The sequence below is a fragment of the Megalobrama amblycephala genome, unplaced genomic scaffold (genome assembly GCF_018812025.1).
Source record: "Megalobrama amblycephala isolate DHTTF-2021 unplaced genomic scaffold, ASM1881202v1 scaffold620, whole genome shotgun sequence".
Taxonomy (NCBI): Eukaryota; Metazoa; Chordata; class Actinopteri; order Cypriniformes; family Xenocyprididae; genus Megalobrama; species Megalobrama amblycephala.
The window spans coordinates 1-20,635 of NW_025953527.1; the positions used below are offsets into that span (position 1 = coordinate 1).

General features: G+C 35.0%; 2 protein-coding genes, 1 long non-coding RNA gene and 1 pseudogene across 4 annotated transcripts; 3 read left to right on the forward strand and 1 right to left on the reverse strand.

Moving 5' to 3' along the window:
• The first annotated feature begins 582 nt into the window (after nucleotides 1-582).
• Nucleotides 583-8,123, forward strand: LOC125262143 (annotated as a pseudogene).
• Nucleotides 8,124-11,064: 2,941 nt separating this feature from the next.
• LOC125262146 lies at nucleotides 11,065-13,342 on the reverse strand. The gene is made up of 3 exons (XR_007183517.1): nucleotides 13,076-13,342; nucleotides 12,787-12,901; nucleotides 11,065-11,604 (listed from the first exon to the last, which is right to left on the reverse strand). It is a non-coding gene; the product is annotated as an uncharacterized LOC125262146 (long non-coding RNA).
• On the forward strand, nucleotides 11,957-15,025 carry LOC125262145 (GTPase IMAP family member 4-like). 2 transcript variants are annotated; one of them, XM_048180701.1, is made up of 4 exons: nucleotides 11,957-12,378; nucleotides 13,120-13,184; nucleotides 13,491-14,135; nucleotides 14,214-15,025. In XM_048180701.1, exons 2-4 carry the CDS (start codon nucleotides 13,169-13,171, stop codon nucleotides 14,477-14,479), a joined length of 927 nt encoding a protein of 308 aa, XP_048036658.1. In that variant the 5' UTR covers nucleotides 11,957-12,378; nucleotides 13,120-13,168; the 3' UTR covers nucleotides 14,480-15,025. The 2 variants fall into 2 exon arrangements, with proteins under 2 accessions (XP_048036658.1, XP_048036659.1); XM_048180702.1 differs by having other exon boundaries at nucleotides 11,963-12,378; nucleotides 13,491-14,348.
• A 2,699-nt stretch (nucleotides 15,026-17,724) lies between these two features.
• Nucleotides 17,725-20,407, forward strand: LOC125262144 (GTPase IMAP family member 2-like). Its single transcript, XM_048180700.1, has 4 exons — nucleotides 17,725-17,915; nucleotides 18,299-18,359; nucleotides 18,456-19,151; nucleotides 19,221-20,407. The coding sequence occupies exons 2-4, from the start codon at nucleotides 18,338-18,340 to the stop codon at nucleotides 19,520-19,522; spliced, it is 1,020 nt and encodes a 339-aa protein (XP_048036657.1). The 5' UTR covers nucleotides 17,725-17,915; nucleotides 18,299-18,337; the 3' UTR covers nucleotides 19,523-20,407.
• Nucleotides 20,408-20,635: the final 228 nt, after the last annotated feature.

A 20,635-nucleotide genomic window follows, 5' to 3' on the forward strand; every position in this document is an offset into this window, starting at 1 on the left:
CCCGCGATTTTATAGCATCAAATAACTTATTTAAAGAACGAACACTTGAACTTACATCAGCGTGATTTAAAAACTGCCTAAAATGACAGAAACCATCTTTGGAAAAAAATATTTGACGTCCCATGACATTACATGGAGAGGGCAGGGTTTATGACCTATACTGGGATCAGCCATCTGGGACGCTTTGGCTTGAACGCGAGATGGCCAATCAGAGACGTTTAAATCTGGACAATGGCCAATCAGAGGTGTTTAAAGGATTAGTTCGCTTCAGAATGAAAATTTCTTGATAATTTACTCACCCCCATGTCATCCAAGATGTTTATATCTTTCTTTCTTCAGTGGAAAAGAAATGAAGGTTTTTGAGGAAAACATTCCAGGATTTTTCTCCATATAGTGGACTTCACTGGGGTTCAACGGGTTGAAGGTCCAAATGTCAGTTTCAGTGCAGCTTCAAAGAGCTCTACATGATCCCAGACGAGGAATAAGGTCTTATCTAGAGAAACCATCGGACATTTTCTAAAAACAATCAACATTTATATACTTTTTAACCACAAATGCTCGTCTTGCACTGCTCTGTGATGCTCCACACATTACGTAATCACGTTGGAAAGGTCACGCGTGATGTCGGCAGAAGTACTGATCCAGTGTCTACAAAGTGAATGTGCAAAGACTAAGTCAAACGGCCTTTATTAAAAAAAAAGGTAAAACGGCGATTTTGAAGTTGGCGGAGAAAATGACCCTACCGCGGTACTTCACTACGTCACGCATGACCTTTCCAACGTGCTTCAGAGCCTAGTGTAAACAGAGCCTTAATCTGTTTCAAAGTTTAACCAAAGTCTGACAAAATGTTATTTTTTGTTAATCATTTATACTGATATGTTCACAGACGTATGCATGTTTCTCAGATGACTGTCTATGACTTGGTTTTGACTCATTTGTTTGATTTTCAGACTCTCAAGGACAACACTAGCAATAATAGATTACTGGAAGTGTTGTCAGTGCTCTGGGCAGACTTCCTGCAGTGTTACTCATGCCCTACCCTTCTGGCCTGGTCAGTGTGGTGGGCTTTGTCCACGTGTGGTTACATCCAGGTGATTAATTACACTCAAGCACTTTGGGAGAAAATCTTGCCTTCCAGTGATTTTGTGATCTACAATGGATATGTGGAGACCATTGCTACTGTGCTTGGTATGGCCATCTGTTTATAATCCATTTTATTTCTTAAATATTCAACTTCAATTCTTGACAAATCCTCACTTTCATAATTTTCAGCACAAATTCAACAATCATATATGGGTCATTGACTAATAAGGTTTTTAACAGTGTAAAAAAAAAAAACCTAATGGAGATATAATTAATTTTGAAGTTTTATTAACACTGCTTTTGTCATTTTTTACAATATGGACAAAATTTGTCACCAAAACATTCATTCGGTTTAACCAAAATTTTGGTTTTACCAAATGACTCTTTTGGTTACACCGAATGATGATATTTTCAAACAATGCTAACATGCTGATATCTAGCTAGCTAGGAAAAGGACAATTTTATATTTAGTAGAAGTTTTTAAAATATTACCACATTTTCCATGTTTTATAGCGGTTGCACCGAATGACCTGATGTTTCGGGACATGCGTATTAGCAAGTGAAAACATTAATTTTTCAAATAGATAAAAGCGAGTTAGTAACTTTGTTGTCCTTTGCAGGCGTCTGAATGATGTCACATCCTGTCACATGATACTGACCGCATGACTTGATCCAAAATGGTCCCTTTATATTGGTTACTCCAAATGACGTAAATGAAATTCATTTTTCCGGACATTCTTTCTCATAACAAAACAACCACTTCTACACATAATTTTAATACCATTTTGCACTATGTTGACATATGACGTTCTAAAATCATGTCAGAAATAAAAAAATAAACATTTATTACATTTTAAGATATTTTAATCACAAATGAAATGGCTGTATTGGCCTTTGGAGAGTTAAACCGAATGACCTTTTGACAGTTCAAAATCTTTAAAATACCTTTATATGAAGCAAATTTATAATTAAAACCTTTTGAATTCAATAAAAGAGATCAAGTTGTACTAACTCACATACTTTAGATGCCATATCTTTGTTTTTATTATTATTATTAAAGCCTTTGGACAAAAAAAAAAAAAGACCTGTCACGTCATTGACCCAAATAACAACAGACACACACAATTCGCAATAAAAGGGCACCTATTATGCTTTAAATTTTATCTTTCTTCAGAGCAGGGGTGTTAAACTCAGTTCCTGGAGGGCCACAGCCCTGCAGAGTTTAGCTTTGACCTTAATTAAATGCACCTGATGCAACTAATCAAATCCTTCAGGATTATTTGAAAACGTGTGTTGAGCTGCGTTCCCACCGAAATTGCCTGGAACAATTTGTCCCAGGAACTTTTTTTCCCCCAGACCTTTTGCTGTCTGAACTCAGCAGTAAATCTCCAGGAACAGGATTGGGCACCCCTGCTCTAAGCAGCTGACCAGTCACAACAGACTGGGTCAGCTGACTTTAAAGAGAAAGGAGCTAAAACAGGGCATTTCAGGCAGAGTATAGTAAAAAAATATATATTTTTGAACTTTAAATTATGTAAATGTATTCTAGCAGACCTCAACAATGAGATTATGACCTTGGAAATGAGCATATTATTACATTTTAACAGTGCTTTGGCAAAATTAAATTATTATGTTTTTCCCACCAGGTGCTTTTGCAGCATTTGTTGTAGGCTATGTGAAAGTGTCCTGGTCGGTGTGGGGAGAACTTGCTCTCTGCATGTTCTCTGTGATCATTGCAGTGTGTGTGTTTCTCATGGACACCATCAGGAATATCTGGGTCTGCTACACTGCCTACATCATCTTCAGAGCTACCTACATGCTGCTTATCACCATTGCAACGTAAGTTAACTGTCAGTATGTATCAGTTTTCTTTAGAAATCAACTGTGTGCTGGAAAACCAGTGACCGCTTACACACATGCCCATTGCTTTTCACGGATAGACAAACAAAACGTCTCTTAAACACACACAGAAATAAATGAATGCGACTATAAAAATTGCTCTGTTTTAATTTGTCAAATAAAATCAGCCAAAATGCACAATAAACGCACACAAAAAAAATAACACATCCAAGATTGAGAACATCATGCACGCACACGCACAAAGTTAAAAAGTTATTTTTATTGTTATAATTGTGATTTCATAATATGAATCCAACTGGAAAATCTTATGAAAAGATGTCTTCAATTAGTCAAATAGTGAATAGTGGAGCTCTGCTGCCATCTGCTGGTTGAAGTGATAATTCTTTCCTTAATGGCAAAAATGCGAGACCATAAGATTTGCCAGTCTGACGTTGTTTTTCTTGATTTTTCGTGTTTTTAATGGCTAAATGGTTATATTTTGTCTGGTTTAATTGTGTTTATTGCTATGCCATACTTTATTTTGCTGTATCCTACAGTTAATACACTTAAGTCCAGTTATGGATGACAAGGACAAAAAAAATCTAAATCTTTTGTCGTCAAATTCTGGCTTCCTAGTGATGTGAAATATGAGCATGAGTCTTCACAGGGTGATCATTTTGACTTTATTTTGTATTTGAGCTGCGCAACTTGGACATGGCATCAGTCTTGGCGCCTATGTTTAGCGAAGCTAAAGCTAAAAGCTTCTGGGACGCTATATACCATGGCGCGGCTGGTGAAAACACAAGCGTTCACTAGTGTGGCCGCAGACACTATCTTGGTCACAAGCAACTTCCTTCCGTTCAGTGCACCACAGAGGAAAGCTGTGCCTGCTAATGCACTCCCACGGCCCACTCTGTTGAGACTGGTTGGCAACCTTGACTGATTCTGTAAAGTCCATTGGGATAAACAGACTGAGACAACACTATCAGAGTTTGAGGGCAGTCCTCATTCTCATTTTATTATTTCCTGCAAAGGCAAAAGCTAAATTGCACCACTCTGTGCCAGCCAAGCTAGAAGTTCCATGGGCCAGAATAAACAATGACATTTTAAAGCTTTCCCTCTTCTGTACTCAGTATATGTTCTTTGAGAAAATCAGGTGTCGTCTTTGATCTTCTGAGGGTTGTGGTCTGGAGCTGGCTTCCGCTTTCTGCTTGTGCTCTTTCTCTCTTCAACAGATCTTCTACACACACCTGAGAGCTCTAAGGGCCTGTTTTTAATGTTCATTTTGATGCACATTATCTCTTCATTTACACATAGGTTGCTTCTGCTTGCACTAGTATATTACCTGCATGTGTCAATCACTAAGTTACTTGCGTCAATGGCTTTAGCAAATACACACATTTTTTGTGTATTTTATCAGATTTCTACCTTGCTAGACAATTACAGTCAAACCAAAAATTATTCAGATAATTTTGATATTTTTATATATTTTTACTAGTGGGTGCAGGACACTATAGTTCATTTATGTAAGTGAGGATAGCAAAATAAACTGTGACATAAAAATTAAAAATTTGGAACCAAAAATTATTCAGACACTTTGACTTGACCATGTTTTCCTTAAGTGTTATCTGACATAATTAAAGGGTTAGTTCACCCAAAAATGAAATGTCTGTCATTTATTACTCACCCTCATGTCGTTCCACACCTGTAAGACCTTCATTAATCTTCAGAACACAAATTAAGATATTTTTGATGAAATGGCTCAGTGAGGCTTCCGATGGCTCAGTGAGGCTTCCATAGGGAGCAATGACATTTCCTCTCTCAAGATCCATTAATGTACTAAAAACATATTTAAATCAGTTCATGTGAGTACAGTGGTTTAATATTAATATTATAAAGCCACGAGAATATTTTTGGTGCGCCAAAAAAACAAAATAACGACTTTAGTGATGGCCGATTTCAAAACACTAGTGATGGGAAGTTCGGATCATTTTACTGACTCTGGACTTTTGAGTCTCGTTCAACAAAATGAACGAATCTTTTTTCGAGTCATTTCGTTCATTTCGTTCATTTTAGCAAAATGTAATTAAAATGTTACGTGTTACTTCCCCAACACATCTACTACTTATGCAAACGTTGATCCCACTACAAACAATACAAAACTGCAATGCTATAAGATTCAGAAATGATTAATTCATTACCTGGGTCTTCAGTTTATGACAAGCTGATTAAGCTCACCTCACCTCTTGTCTGACAAGTCTTCGGGTTTAAGTCATTCCTTAATGACGTGACAGGCAGTCCCATGCTAAACCAATGCAGTCTGAGCCGGTAAGAGAATTGATTAGTTCATTTCATGAGTCTTTCGGGTTTTGAGTTGTTCCTTAATCACGTGAACAGACCCATACACTATTTCTGACATTTCTGTCACTGTTTTTGTTACTGTTTCTTGAGGATCTGTGGTGTGTTATTATAAATAAATAAAGCCCTGTTATAAATAAAATGTTGATTAATTTATCTTTTTGACTGTCTATCTGTAAATAAACACTAGGCTATATAATAATATAATGATCCAAGCCTACAATACAAAGTATTTATAGCCTAGTTTGTTCATTTTTACTCCAATTTTGAGTTTGCTGTTATAATAATTGCTTTTCCTAAGCAGACTTGACATATTATTCTATATATGTATAATAAGATTGCTCAAAAAGAACATAATGACATAAATTAAAAGCAAATAACATTTTGAATTTGAATTATTAATGTTAGTTTAAAACATCAAGGTTATGATAACTTCAGCTTTAACAGTTGTAACACAAACTCAAACAAAACTGGAGAGTTAACGTTGTTTACTAATAAATATAATGTGCTTGGGTCACACAGCATAGCGTATGGGTCTGTCACGTGATTAAGGAAGGACTCAAAAACCCGAAAGACTCATAAAAAGAACTAATCAATTCTCTTTCCGGCTCAGAATGCATTAGTAGTGTATGGGTCTGTCACGTGATTAAGGAACGACTCAAAACCCGAAAGACTCATGAAATGAACTAATCAATTGAATCATCAGGTGAACTACTACTAGCAGTACAGAACCTGTAGAATATTGCACATGCGCGACTGAACGAATCACCCCCCGAGACGACTCGTTCTTCCCGAGTCACATTAAAGATTCGTTCAAAATGAACGAATCGTTCAAGAACGACACATCACTACAAAACACTGCTTCAGGAAGCTTCAGAGCATTATGAATCTTTTGTGTCAAATCATGATTCAGATCGCGTGTCAAACTGCCAATGGCTGAAATCACGTGACTTTGGCGCTCCGAACCGCTGATTCGACACTGATTCATAACGCTCCGAAGCTTATATTTCATTTATAATTTATGCAGTAAAGACTTTAAAGTGTTTGATAAGTTCAATTTCTGTATATTTCCACCTGTTTGACAGGTAAATATGACATTTATTATGATTGGTTTATGTGAAGATAGTTTTAAGTTCACTTAAATTAAAAGTAGTTATTTTTTAAAGCCTAATAAATGTTAAAATTGATAGTTTTCAGTTATACGGTAATGATAAATGTCTATAATTACTGTTTTTTAAAAATCAATTTCATACAGACATAAATAGTATCAGTAATACTGGCCTTCATTCATAAAAACATGCTATTAAACGAATATACTCCATAAAACTTAAATGTTTTTAATCGCGATTAATTACAGAAAAAATGTGTGATTTAATACATTTTTTTTAATCAATTGGCAGCACTAATTTAAATGCTTTACACTTTAAATCGATGTTGGGAAAGATCATATTCATGTGTCTCTTTTATATTGCAGGTATCAGATTGCTGCTAACTTAAGCATGAAACGATATGCTTTAGTTTTCGGAGTGAACACTTTCATCGCACTCGTTCTGCAGACGCTTCTTACCCTGATTGTAGTAGATTCTGCTGGTTTGGGCCTGGACATTTTTCTACAGGTAAAGCACAACATGAATCCAGCTGAGTGTGTCATAATGCTTTTGAATCCCTAATGAAAGCTGCTAATATCCTGTGGAATTTTGTTTGCTGTTTTCCAGTTCCTCATCTATGCGAGTTACTTTGCTGCAGTAGCAGTGATATTCTTCATTGCAGGGGCTGTATAAACTGCTCAGAAGGAGATCTGAAGGACAGAATGAATTACCCTCTACAGAGGCCGTTCCAGAGACATGAAACGCCTCACATCAGCATTCCTTTTAAGCTCAAGGTGAAGCACAAAATAATTCTCTGTTCAACTGAACGTATATGTAAAAAAAAGTATATAAAGACAAAAGCAGCATTTCCAGATCAGTCACACTTGATTGGTCCAGCTTTATAGATTAATAAGCACTGATGATTATGATTGTCATTACTAAGTGGTCATTGTGGGTCACAGATTATGTAGAAAAAAATGCACTAATGTAAATAGATACCATTATGATGCCTTATTTATGTCTGTTACTTGGTACTAAGAAACTGTGTGGTTGGTTCATAAAAACCAGGACCTTAATTTATAAAAATATGAAACGCATTTATACATTCATCCAAGGTATTTGAATTTCTAGTGCAGTGTGCGAGGTTGGGCCCTGTAATTAATTATTATAATTTTAGTCAAAAGAATTGAGCCAATAATAGTCGAACTGTTATGCCAGTACAATCAGTACATACAGAGCACTACAAAAAAGATTTGAATAGAAATGGTGTACATTCTTTCCTTGTACACTCTAAAACATGCTTAAACACAAACCCAAGTTGGGTTGAAAATGGACAAACTTAAATGTTTTAACAGGTTTAAAACGGGTTTTAACGGGTTTAATGGGTTAAACGTCTGACCAACCTGCTGGGCAGTTTCATTTTGCCCAACTATTGTTTAAAGGGGTCATGAACTGAGTTGTTTTATAATGTTTCCTGTGGTGCACTTATAATATTAGTATGCTTTTTAGATCAAAAATTGTCATAATTTAGAAATAAAAGGCATTTTTCCTACCCTGAATTTAGCCCTCTGATTTGAACGCTCTATTTTAAGGGGCGTGTCTGCGGTGAGACTTCAGTGGAAACGCCCACCGCTGTGATTGGCTGATATCTTTCCATTTGAAATAGCCAAGTATTAGCACATTTTTACTTTTTACTTTACTCAAGGTTAAAGGGTTAGTTCACCCAAAAATTAAAATAATGTCATTAATTCCTCACCCTCATGTCGTTCCACACCCGTAAGACCTTCGTTCATCTTCAGAAAAAAATTAAGATATTTTTGATGAAATCCGATGGCTCAGTGAGCCCTGCATTGACAGCAAGATAATTAACACTTTCAGTGCCCAGAAAGATAATAAAGACATATTTAAAACAGTCCATGTGACTACATTAATGTTATGAAGTGACAGGAATACTTTTTGTGCACCAAAAAAACAAAATAATGACTTTATTCAGCAATATCTAGTGATGGACGATTTCACTGCTTCGGGAAGCTTCAAAGCTTTACGAATCTTTTGTTTCGACTCAGTGGTTCGGAGCACCAAAATCACGTGATTTCAGTAAACGAGGCTTTGTTACATCATAAGTGTTTCGAAATTTCAATAACTCACGTGACTTTGGCAGTTTGATATGTGCTCCGAACCACTGATTCGAAACAAAAGCTTCCAAGCTTCATGAAGCAGTGTTTTGAAATCGCCCATCACTAAATATTGTTGAATAAAGTCATTATTTTGTTTTTTGGTGCACAAAAAGTATTCTCATCACTTCATAACATTAAGGTTGAGCCACTTTAGTCACATGACCTGTTTTAAATACATCTTTAAAAAGGACATGATCTTGCTTTCATCATAACTAACAGGGCAAACTTGATGTAACTAACTTGATTCGTTGAATAAAACAGGAGTTTTGGTGCGAGTCCAGAACTCAGTCACTGATAAACTTGCGCTGTTTGATTGACAGCTCCAGCGATTGTAAAGGGAGCGTTCTTTGATCGCTTTCTATATATAATTTTATCACCGTTTAAATAACAGATTGTTTTCACCCTACTAAGAGAAACAAGGTGAAGTTGACCGTTTAGTCACTGGTTTGATTTACTGACAAAAAACATCTGTATCCGATATCAGATCAGGCAATAGAATGAACACAGTTACTGACATGTTGTTGCATTACTGTCGAGTCCATATCGTAAAAGTCTGTTTGCACTGAAATGTGATTGATTTACCAAAGAATCCACAGTGAAATGAACCAAATACAAATAAATAAAGCTCAACTGAGACATTCACATTTTTAAAAATAAATAACCATATTCCCATGCCAGTGTTTCACCTATCTATAGGCACAATCCAGAATCAGTCGTTCGCTGGATCTGGTGTCACTAAAAGCTTTTATTGGACTAAGAAGGATGCTTTTAATCCTGAAACTTACAGGATATTCTTATAGTACGATGGCCTCTTATATATCAAAAGCTCAAGGAAAAGTTGATTTCTCAATTCATGACCCCTTTAAAAAGTACTATTATGGCTGGCTTAAAATGAACCCAAAATAGGTTGGAAATTGTTGTACGGTGTTGCAGGTGTTCTGCTGGCCTTATATTACGTTTCTCCAAACACAAACTACAGATGTTTTGTTGAACATCCCATCTCTGTTTTATTTATTTGTTATAAAAATTATTTGTTAAAAAGCGCATCTTCATTTACAGAGAAGGGGAGTGTGTCTGTGTGTTTATTGAACACTGCTCTTATAGTCCTGGATATATCATGTTACGCACAACAGAAGAAAATGAATTATTTTTATAGGTTTGTAATTGATTGAAGAAAGATCAAAAGTCAGAATAATATGACCAGTTGACTATGACCAGCTGAAAGGTGCATCGCATCACCTATTGTACCACATTTCAAATATCTAAGAATCTTTATCTATGGTCTAGCTCTAAAGAAAAATTATACAGTAGGAAGCTTTTTTAGAAATATGCAATGCATAAGTAATGAGCTTTCACACTCATTAGAAATCTTCTTACATATTCAGCCTTCTTCAAAAAATTACATTTTAAATGTGTATTTTTAAAGCAATAACATATGATTGCCTTGATAGGCTATATAAATGAAGTCATGATTGTGCCAACTTTATAACAAATGTATTTTTTTATGTTTGTTTGTTTTTTTCCACTGACAATATTTCAAGCTTGTTGTAAAGTGTTATGGAAATGTGAGACCAAAACATGGTTGTGTTTGGGAACGACATCTATATGTCCCATGTAAGGTATTTATTTATTTTTAGGTTTTGTGTTTTTGTTGTGCTGCTCTTTTTTTATTATTATTATTTTACAAGTATTGTTCTGTTGAGGTTTTCTAAATAAAGAGAAATTGATCACTGCTGACATTTTGTGAATTTGTGCTTTTCTTTTATGAAATATTTAAAGTTTGTACAAATTATACACTGTAATGATGTTTTACATTGCATGATTGCATATACATATACTACAATCTAAAAAATGCTGGGTTGAAAATGGACAAACCCAGCAGTTGGGTTAAATGTTTGCCAACCTGCTGGGTAGTTTTATTTAACTCAACTATTGTTTAAAACGACTATATGTCTGAACCCAAAATATGTTGGACATTAAAAATCAGACACATAATTACTAGAGGAAACAATAATAATCAAAAGGTGAACATTTATTAATAAGCAATTTAATGTTTATTGTTTAATTATTATTCATTAAACTAATTAATAAATGTTCATTTCCAACATATTTTGGGTTCATTTTAAGCAAGCAATACAGTAATTTTTAATCAATAGTTGAGTTAAATAAAACTACCCAACAGGCTGGGCAAACATTTAACCCAATTGCTGGGTTTGTCTGTTTTTAACCCAACATTTTTTAGTGTAATGACACATGTAACATTTGGCCTCTTTAAAAATGTAAATCATCTTTAAATCAACCATGTCATTAGATTAATATGTTTATTTACAAAATGTCTTAGTAACTACAAAGTTACGAGCACATTTTATTACACTACCTCAGAATGTCCAGTAGAGGGCAGTGGAGAAATTCCAGATAAAAGAGCCACACAAAAATGTTCCAGGAATACTGAGGACTAATCTACAAAATATGTAGATAATTAATTGTGCACAAAATACACATAAACAAATAACGTTAATTTTTCCTTATTAGCAATGCATATTTATTGCTGTTAATTCATAAATGTATAGCTAAAAAACTGCATGCACACATGCAAATACATTCAAGTAAAAGTCAGAATCAAAAACATTAACAGCACTGTATTATCTACAGTAATCTACCTCATGACAAGAGTGAATCTACATGAAAAGTTTTTGTCAGTTGGAGTTTTAAAAGACTTGAAGTTTGAAGGTTTTCAGTTTGAAATAGTTTTAGTTTAGTAGTTTTTGGATGGATGGATGGATGGATGGATGGATGGATGGATGGATGGATGGATGGATCGTCTGGGCCAACACGGCCTGGAGACTGCTGGATGGCCATCTCCTGCCTGCGAAGCTGCATGGAGTCGACCAGCTCGTAAATGATTGACATGGACCACATAGGGGAGGGGTACCAGGATTTCACATTGCCGTCTTTCCCAACGAGCAGCATGGAGAAATACTCTTGGCTGATCTGGAAGTAGTTTCTGACGTCCTGCACCAGAGGGGCAGAGAGGTCCTCACGGTCCACTGAGGAACTTCCTGCAACAAAAACCACAGTTTCCTCAGGGTTCTGAAGAATAAAACAGCATTAAAATCATTCTAAATATAGAAGAATAGTTCTGTACACACCACAGCTATAACAATAACAGTATAGAGAAACGGTATCATTGGGATCACTTTCAGAACGATTTTTTTTTTTGCAGCTGTTGAATGATTAAACACTGACAGCCAATCAGAATCCATTCTAATTTAAGCGCTCACACATTTAAAATGGCAGATGACATTGAAGTAAATCGTCGAAGTCCCCCACTGTTTGACAAGTCAAACACCCTTTTCAAGGATAATTTAAGATAATGGATATATGGAAAACAATCGGTCATACCCTCGGAATAAATGGTGAGAAGTATTAACGATCATTATGCCAGGCTAGTAAATGGAAGCACAGATATCCAGCGTTAGTTTCGACAACACTGCTTCCTTTAAAGTTGCAGTGAAAAAGACTAAGCATATGTTTTTATTAGATTGATTACACTAGCTATTCTCTCGAAACATAGCATGCTGAGGACATCTGCTGGTTAAAGCCGTGTAAATGCAACAAGAACAGCACAAACATGTTGAACACACTTTGAAGACGCAGTGTGTGAGCTTAGAATAAACAGACCTAACACCTGTAGGCTAAAGTTGACTCCTTTTTTAGCTGCCACAACATTTTGAAAAGCATGTGTGTACCTGAGTTATCTGGTGACATCATAAAGAGTTAAAGTGAAACTATTTTATATACGGAAGAGAAGAAAAAACAACGAGCACTGCAAGGTAATTTGAGAGCTCATGATAAATTAAGCCTTATTTTGATATATTTCTGATTTCATGTTTCCTTTGATTGCTTTTACAAATTGAAAATAAAGCTTTTAATTGTCTCCTGCTGTTGCATTCAGCGTTTATTCAGCAGAGGTTCACTTGAACCTGAAACGGGAGAATGATGATGCAATACTTTCAAATGGATGTTTTTCTGTCTTTTTCTTTTATTGGAAATTCTTTCAATATATTTTTGAAAAATATTTTTCAAAAATAAAAGAAATAAAAGAAATAAAAGAAAACTTTGGAAATATACTTCATGTGAGAGGGCTGAGATTAGCAACATAACAGAGCAATGCTAAGTGCTAAGACATTTATAAAATGTATTTTAGGTGAACCCAGTGCTAATAAACGATCAAAATATACCTTCACTACTGTGAGATTTAAGTCATTCTGATCAATGATGTTCACCTTCCCCACGCTTGGACATTTATGCCTGTGATCTGTCTTCTGTGATTATAGGCACTGTTCAATGAAGCAGCTGCATAGGCAAAATAATGAGTATTAAATGAAAATTCAGTAAAACCAATAAATAATTTTCACTGTAAATAATTATAATGTTGTTCAGATATGATATAAGAACATAATGAGTTTGTTTCTTTCTCTGTGGTCATTTTTTAGTTTCAATGAACTTGAAAATTTAAGGCTTACTTACTTTTATATTATTTTTTCATGTTATACCAACAATTACTTTTACAGTGCAGAAGAACGTGTAGTGAAAGCATCTTTGAGCAGCTAAACTGTGATCATGGCATCACTTCAGGGTGAGTGTTTTTCCAACAAAGAAATATTTTGATAAAATAGCATTATGGAGCAGTAATGCAACGTGTATGCTGTTTTCTGTGTTTCCTCTGTGTTTTGACCCAGTTTGTCTTTGATTAATCATTCTGTTCACCTGTTGTTTGTTAATTATCTCATTAGTTCCCTTTGTTTGTTCATGCGTATATGTCCTGTTTCCAGAGTATTGTTATTAAAGTTATTAAATCTCCTGGCATTATTCCTTATCTTTGTGTGCTTCAATAATACCATGTTCCATGACAAATAATTTGTCTTTTGATTTTGTTCCATAGGCTCCTCTGTACAGTCAGAGCTCAGAATTGTGATTATAGGAAATGCTGGAGATGAAAAGAATAAAGTGGTAAAATCAGTGCTGAACTGTGAGAATCCGACAGGAGAGAAAGTTGGTCTCTGTACGTTACATCAGTGTGAACATGAAGGAAGGAGGATCAGTGTTGTTGAAGCACCAGGATGGGACAGAACCTCACAACAAACAGCAGAGAACATAAAAGAAGAAGTTCAGAGAAGCGTGTCACTTTGTCCTCCAGGACCTCACGCTCTTCTTCTGGTCATTCCTGTGAGGATCTCTGAAGAACCTTCTCCCAGTGACATTACAGCAGCACAGATGCACATGGAGTTGCTGTCGGAGCGCGTCTGGAAACACACTATCCTGCTGTTTGCTTGTGATGAAGGTGTGAGAGATTTTAACATCCAAGGTTATTTTCAGAAAGCAAAAAAAATCCTGGACAAGTGTGAAGGCAAAGCCTACATTCTTGATAGCCGCAGTAAGATCAGTGAGCTTTTTACAAAGATAGAAGACCTGGTGGAGGAGAACTGTGGTGATGTTTTCCTACCGCAAGTTTACTATGAACTGATTCAGCGGAAGACAGAAAGTCTCCAGTGCAGACGAGGAAGTTTACAGCTGAATCCTCCGAGCAGTGAGTATCTTCTCTTAATGCCAAATATGTTCTCTCATGTCACGTGTGCACAAATCTAATGCTGTTTTTCTTTAACAGTGAACAGAAACACACTTTACTCTATGGCCCTTTTTTTCATAATCATCACGTGTGTGATGATGACGTCTACATTCAGAAAGTCTTTCAGTGCAGTTACAGGAATTAATCTTAATTTGTACGTGGATTTAACTGTAGTTGAGAAAGTTTGCGCTGCACTAATTTTAATCATTCTAGTAGTTTTCCTGTGTTTTTCTCTGCATTCAAAGTATTACAAAATTAAGAAAAATGACATGCAACTCAAAACCAAAAAGCATAACACTTCATAAACACTTCAGTTGAATTTCAGCAACGTAAACCTTTGAATTAAATATACTTCAGTGTTGTGATGTATTTCCAAGTGAAACGAAATATTGAACAGTTTTATTTTAGCGCACCTCCTCCTCATCCCTCGCTCATTGCAGTTCTATATTTAACGATGTTCGATTTGTGGTTACAGCCTGTATGGTCCAGGTCAAATTGACCATAATTCAATGCAATTCCCCAAAAATCACACTTTGAAAACAAACAAACAAACAAAAAGAAACAATCTGGTACAAATAATTCACTTCTAATATCAACACTTTTCACACATTATAAAGAATAAATACATTCTATTCTAGTCTAGTATATTCTAGTCCTGTGGGACACTTGCCATTATACATTTATAACAATAATATCTTAGTCTAAACCTAAAATAATCATGAGCTTTCAGACTCTAGTTTTCATATTTGGTGACTGACTTTCAAAAGAAATGACAGATCAGTCAAGAAATAGCGATTAGATTCTTCTTTTGTGATGTGGTGCCAAACTATAACACACGATTCTTTCCGTGTGTGTGTTTTTATATATATATATATATATATATATATATATATATGTATATTATATATAATATACGTTTTAGAGATTGAATTCAAAACAAATATTAACATTACTGAACAAACTTCTGCTGAATAGGAGGTATAAATATTTTGAAATGTGTGGAAATATATGGTTCAGATCACTCAAACCATATATGGAAATCGAAGAGTCCTTATATAGTCATCGGTGGAGTCTGGATGTCATCTAGTGGAAAAGTTTGGTACTGCACACAGAAAATCTTTTTTTTGAATTATCAACCTAAAATTTGGCGCAGAACTTGTTCAGATATTCAGCTTTGATTTTCTTGAGATTTTATAGTTAAAACATGTTTTGTAAAAAAAAAAAAAAAAAAAAAAAAAAATATATATATATATATATATATATATATATATATATAAATTTTCATAAACTTTTATAACTTTTTTTAAACTTTACTTTTATAACTTTTTTTTTACTTCTGCAATAACCTGTTAAGTGTTGCCTTTAAAAAGATACCAAACATAAGTCTGTGAAGTATTCAAGATTTTTATCAACGCAGAAGTGTTTTGTATTTTGGGTCTGTAGTTGCTTTTGAACAGAGCTCTATATGGGTCAAATTAAGATTGTATAAAATTTCTGCATGCACATTTCACAACACATCAGCGTGTTGAAACTTTTTGCATGCACGTTCATGACCCTAAATGAGAAAAAGTCACAAAATTTCAAGAAAAACAACAAAGGTCTTTGTATTTCAGATAGATTGAAAAAATAATTGATAGCTAATTTTTATCATCTGGGGAAAAGCTTATTTTTTTAGCTTAATAATCTAAACTAAAATAAAATATATCCAAGGAATGTGATTATTTTGGGTCTGTACAGTTGCCTTAGAACATAAAAATTATGCAGGTCAAATTGACCCACGAACATCATAAACGTAATAGTGATTTTGTGTGTTGTTTAAAATAGAGTACTCAAATTTAATCAAGGAATCGTGACAGCTCTAAACAGTGTGTGCTGTTGAGCTGTTTAAGGCCATACAGTATGTCTGTGTAGGGCAACTACAGTAGACTGAACATATGTGTCTAATTTCTGATGAGATGTTTACTTACAGACAATATGAAGTTTTGTGGTTTACTATTTAAACGAGACATTCCTGTATCAGTACAGCATGACGTTAGCAATGCCAATGTGATTGAAAATGTATGAACTGAATGAATGTAGCAAGTCACTTTGAAGTGTCATGATACCAAATGTATAAATGTAAAATAAAGTTACAGCTGTAGTTGATGCATATTGTATATGGGGAAAATGTACATTTTAAGTGTTGTAATCATTTCTTTTCATATTTTTTCCCAACAATTTCAATCTCCTCCTTGCCTTTTTAAAAAGTACCATGCTATATGATCCTTAAAGGGTTAGTTCACCCTAAAATGAAAATTCTGTCATTAATTACTCACCCTCACGTCATTCAACACCCATAAGACTTTCGTTCATATTCAGAACACAAATTAAGATATTTTTGATGAAATCCGATGGCTCAGTGTGGCCTCCATTGATAATTAACACTGTCAAATGCCCAGAAAGCTACTAAAGACATATTTAAAACAGTTCATGTGGTTCAACCTTAATGTTATGAAGCGACGAGAATACTTTTTGTGAACCGAAAATAACAAAATAATGACTTTATTCAACAATATTTAGTGATGGACGATTTCAAAACACTTCAAAACTTTACGAATCTTTTGTTTCAAGTCAATGGTTCGGAGCATGTATCAAACTGCCAAAGTCACGCCCCCCAGTGGTGAACCATTGAAAAATCGAAAACACTTATGATGTAATGAAGCCTCGTTTACTGAAATCACGTGACTTTGGCAGTTTGATACACACTCCGAACCACTGATTCGAAACAAAAGATTCATGTGTGGAACGACATGAGGGTGAGTAATAAATGTAATAATTTTCATTTTTGGGTGAACTAACCCTTTAAATTAGGCTAATGGAGCTCATAAAAGCTCAAGCTGCATTATAATTAAAGCACAAAAAGCAAAATGCCATTTAAAATAGTTTGTACTGAGTATGATGTACTGTAGTATGTAGTATTTCATGTCAATAACCAGACAACAGAAATCCATAATTTTGCAATCATTATGTATTAAAGGGTTTTTTTTCAATCTGTTTGTGTTTGTGTATTTGGTATTTTCTCTACCTTTTGCATATAACTAACTACCAGTCAACAATTAATAACTTAAAGCATTTAAGTATATTATAACGCCAGTTAACCCCAGGTGGGAAAAAAAGTACATTTCTATAATGTACTTAAAGTGCTCTATTTTTGTGCACTAATTTTGTACTTAATGTACTAAAAATTCTTCTTTAGTACTTCTTAAGATCATCTTAAGAACATCTAAGTGTACTCAACTGTGCTATTTTGAGACAGCATGAAATATGAAAATGTATTTAGCTACCACTTATAGTACATTTGAGCCCATAGTGTACTACAAGTGGTAGCTAAATACATTTTTTAAATACAGAGATAGTATATTAAAAGCACATTTTAGTTCATATTTCATGCTGTCTCAAAATAGCACAGTTGAGTACACTCTTAGATGTTCTTAAGATGATCTTAAGTAGTACTAAAGAAGAATTTTTAGTACATTAAGTACAAAATTAGTGCACGAAAATAGAGCACTTTAAGTGCATTATAGAAATGTACTTTTTTTTCACCTGGGAACGCCCCTGACTGATCACACACCAGTGCGCTTGCGACATACAGAACCAACTATCATTAACTATTAATTCAACTGGGTGTTCAAAGTTCATAAACACCATAAATAAAAGTTTATACGGAAGTAAGGGAACAGAAAACGGTCAACTAGCAATGAGGTAGGCTGATACAATATCAAATGTTTTCTGTGTTCTGTTTGTCATAATGATTATGTCAGAAGCAAAGTATATATTGTAAATATAAACCATGTGTGAAAAGATTCAGACTTTAAATTTTACATTTACATTTAATGACTGCAATTGAGTGAACACGGTGCTAATCTAATAAACATGTACCTTTTACTACTTTGCAATGGTAAATGTATCTGAGCAATTGTTATCACATTCACCTTCCCTACACATCTTTTCACTTAAAATCATTCCATAAATAGGTATAGTGCTACAAAATTAATGTTACATATTCTGTGATGATTAGGCATAACTTAATGTTTTAAAACAAGATCAAATGGGTGTTCAATGAACTGACTATTCGTTGTCATCAGTTTCCATGAACGGCAAAAACACCTGCTTATACTGTGATCATGGCTGCTAAACCTTCTCAGGGTAGGTGAATTTTTGTGTTTTCTAACAGTGAAATAATTTGATATGGAATAATATTCATCTCTCTATATTAATTTGATTCATGTTTGCTTTTTAAAGGAGGCTCCTCTGTACAGGCAGATCTCAGAATTGTGATCATAGGAAATGCTGGAGATGAAAAGAATAAAGTGGTAAAATCAGTGCTGAACTGTGAGAATCCGACAGGAGTGAAAGTTGGGCTCTGTACGTTACATCAGTGTGAACATGAAGGAAGGAGGATCAGAGTTGTTGAAGCACCAGGATGGGATAAAGTCTCCAAGCAAACAAAAAACAAAACAAAAAGCATCAAAAAAAGAGAAGTTGACAGAAGCGTTTCACTTTGTCCTCCAGGACCTCACGCTCTTCTTCTGGTCATTCCTGTGAAAACTCTCTCTGAAGAACCTTCTTTAAGTGACATTACAGCAGCTCAGATGCACATGGAGTTGCTGTCGGAGCGCGTCTGGAAACACACTATCCTGCTGTTTGATTGTGATGAAGGTGTGGAGGAACCACAAATCAAAGAGTACATTCGCAGCTCAGAGAAAATCCTGGAAAAGTGTGGAGGACGAGTCTATGTTCTTCAGAAGAGCACTTTGGAATCTCCCACTCAGATCCATGAACTTTTAAAGAAGATAGACGACCTGGTGAAGGAGAATCATGGTGATTTGTTCATACCACAAGCTGAACTGAGGTATGAAGTCATACCGCACAAGACAAAAGCGTCTGGTGAGAGAAAGATCAAACACAGACGTGGAAGTTTGGACAATCCTCCTTCCTGTGAGTATAATCTCACAAAAGCTCTCACACTTAATAAAGCACTGATTTATTAATGTTGTTTTCTTGCAGTGAATAAAGATAAAGGAGATTCTGGGGCGAAGAAAGAAACCATAGAGGCTGACAAACATACACCTTCAGAAGACACTCCGAAAATCAACATGGAATTCACACAGTTTGTAGTGATATTGATGGCTGTAGTTGGAGCTCTTATTGGTTCAGTCACTGGAGCTCAAAATGGAGTTTCAGGATCTTGCATGGGAATAATCTTTGGTGTTGTTGTAGGGATTTTACTTGCCAGTTTCTCCATGTACTTTTACACTCACATTTATTCACGCTCTTATCTAAAGAAACCTACACGGCGTACATCATAAGCACTTGAATCACAAAGTTTGGAAGTTACAAGCTATAAAAGTGCAAACAGTCCAGCTTTTATATGCTTTATATTAAAGATGTGCAGGTGTTTGCTGGATTTTGTTTCCTGTTGTGTTCATGGATTTTCCTGAGCGATTGTGTGAAGAAGAGAATGTGGAGTCCAGAGCTAGAGTGAAAACAGCAATACTTTATAATGCTGATGTTTCTTTAATCATCTGTGAAGGATTTTTTTAAACACATCAGCATGTTTAATGATGTTTCTCGTGTGTCATCATGGGGTTTAAATGATTGTACAAGCACTGTGTAAATCACGATGTAAATCCATAAAATTTATCAGTAAAATAATTTTTGTTTGTTTAGGATTTTATGTATAGGTTACAACGTCTAAACTAAATCTATAGCCCAGTAAGCAGATATTTAGACGGCATTTCATTGCAGTTTATTGGTAAATCATAAACACACGTGTCATAATCAATGTCATGCCATTTTCTATTTCTGGAGTTTGCACCTACTGCAACAACTTACTGATAAAACAAGCTCCGGTTCTGGAAAAAGTGAGAGTATATCCATGGAAGTACAGAAAGATCAAATTCATTAGATTCACTGGCAATTGTTGATTCCTATTTGTTGGTGCATTCATCATTTATGCATTTATTAAATGCAAACTATTTAGGATATAATGTACTATGAATAGGTTTAAAGTGCTTTCTAGTGAGGTTTAGTTTTGTGGACTGCACAGCGCCCTCTGCTGTCAGCGCCTCGTGTGGCCACCGGAAATACAACGTGCTGCGTCCCGGAAATATGCGCTCACGGGGCAGGTGGAAACTGCTAGTGGCGCGAAATCTCTGGCCATTCTTAGGTGATTAAACTGCATCTTAAAATGTTTTAAATGGTGTTTCTAAATCGTGTGTAAGACATACACAAGGATGAATAACTTTTCAGTACAAAGACAATATGAAGTGCAACAAATAAATAAAAGGCAATAAAAATGTGTGCAAATATTTAAGCTGAATATTTCATAAACCTGTGAAATTTGCTAACTGAAAAAATAAATAATTTAGCATCTGAATTATGAACCAGATTTCTTACATCAAAAAAGACTTCCAATTATA

Coding starts and splice junctions, on each gene's coding strand:
- LOC125262145 (XM_048180701.1), top strand. Junction 14,136..14,213: donor ACAGCTGAATCCTCCGAGCA/GTGAGTATCTTC, acceptor TTTCTTTAACAG/TGAACAGAAACACACTTTAC.
- LOC125262144 (XM_048180700.1), top strand. CDS start 18,338: ATGGCTGCTAAACCTTCTCAGG. Junction 18,360..18,455: donor GGCTGCTAAACCTTCTCAGG/GTAGGTGAATTT, acceptor TGCTTTTTAAAG/GAGGCTCCTCTGTACAGGCA. Junction 19,152..19,220: donor TTTGGACAATCCTCCTTCCT/GTGAGTATAATC, acceptor GTTTTCTTGCAG/TGAATAAAGATAAAGGAGAT.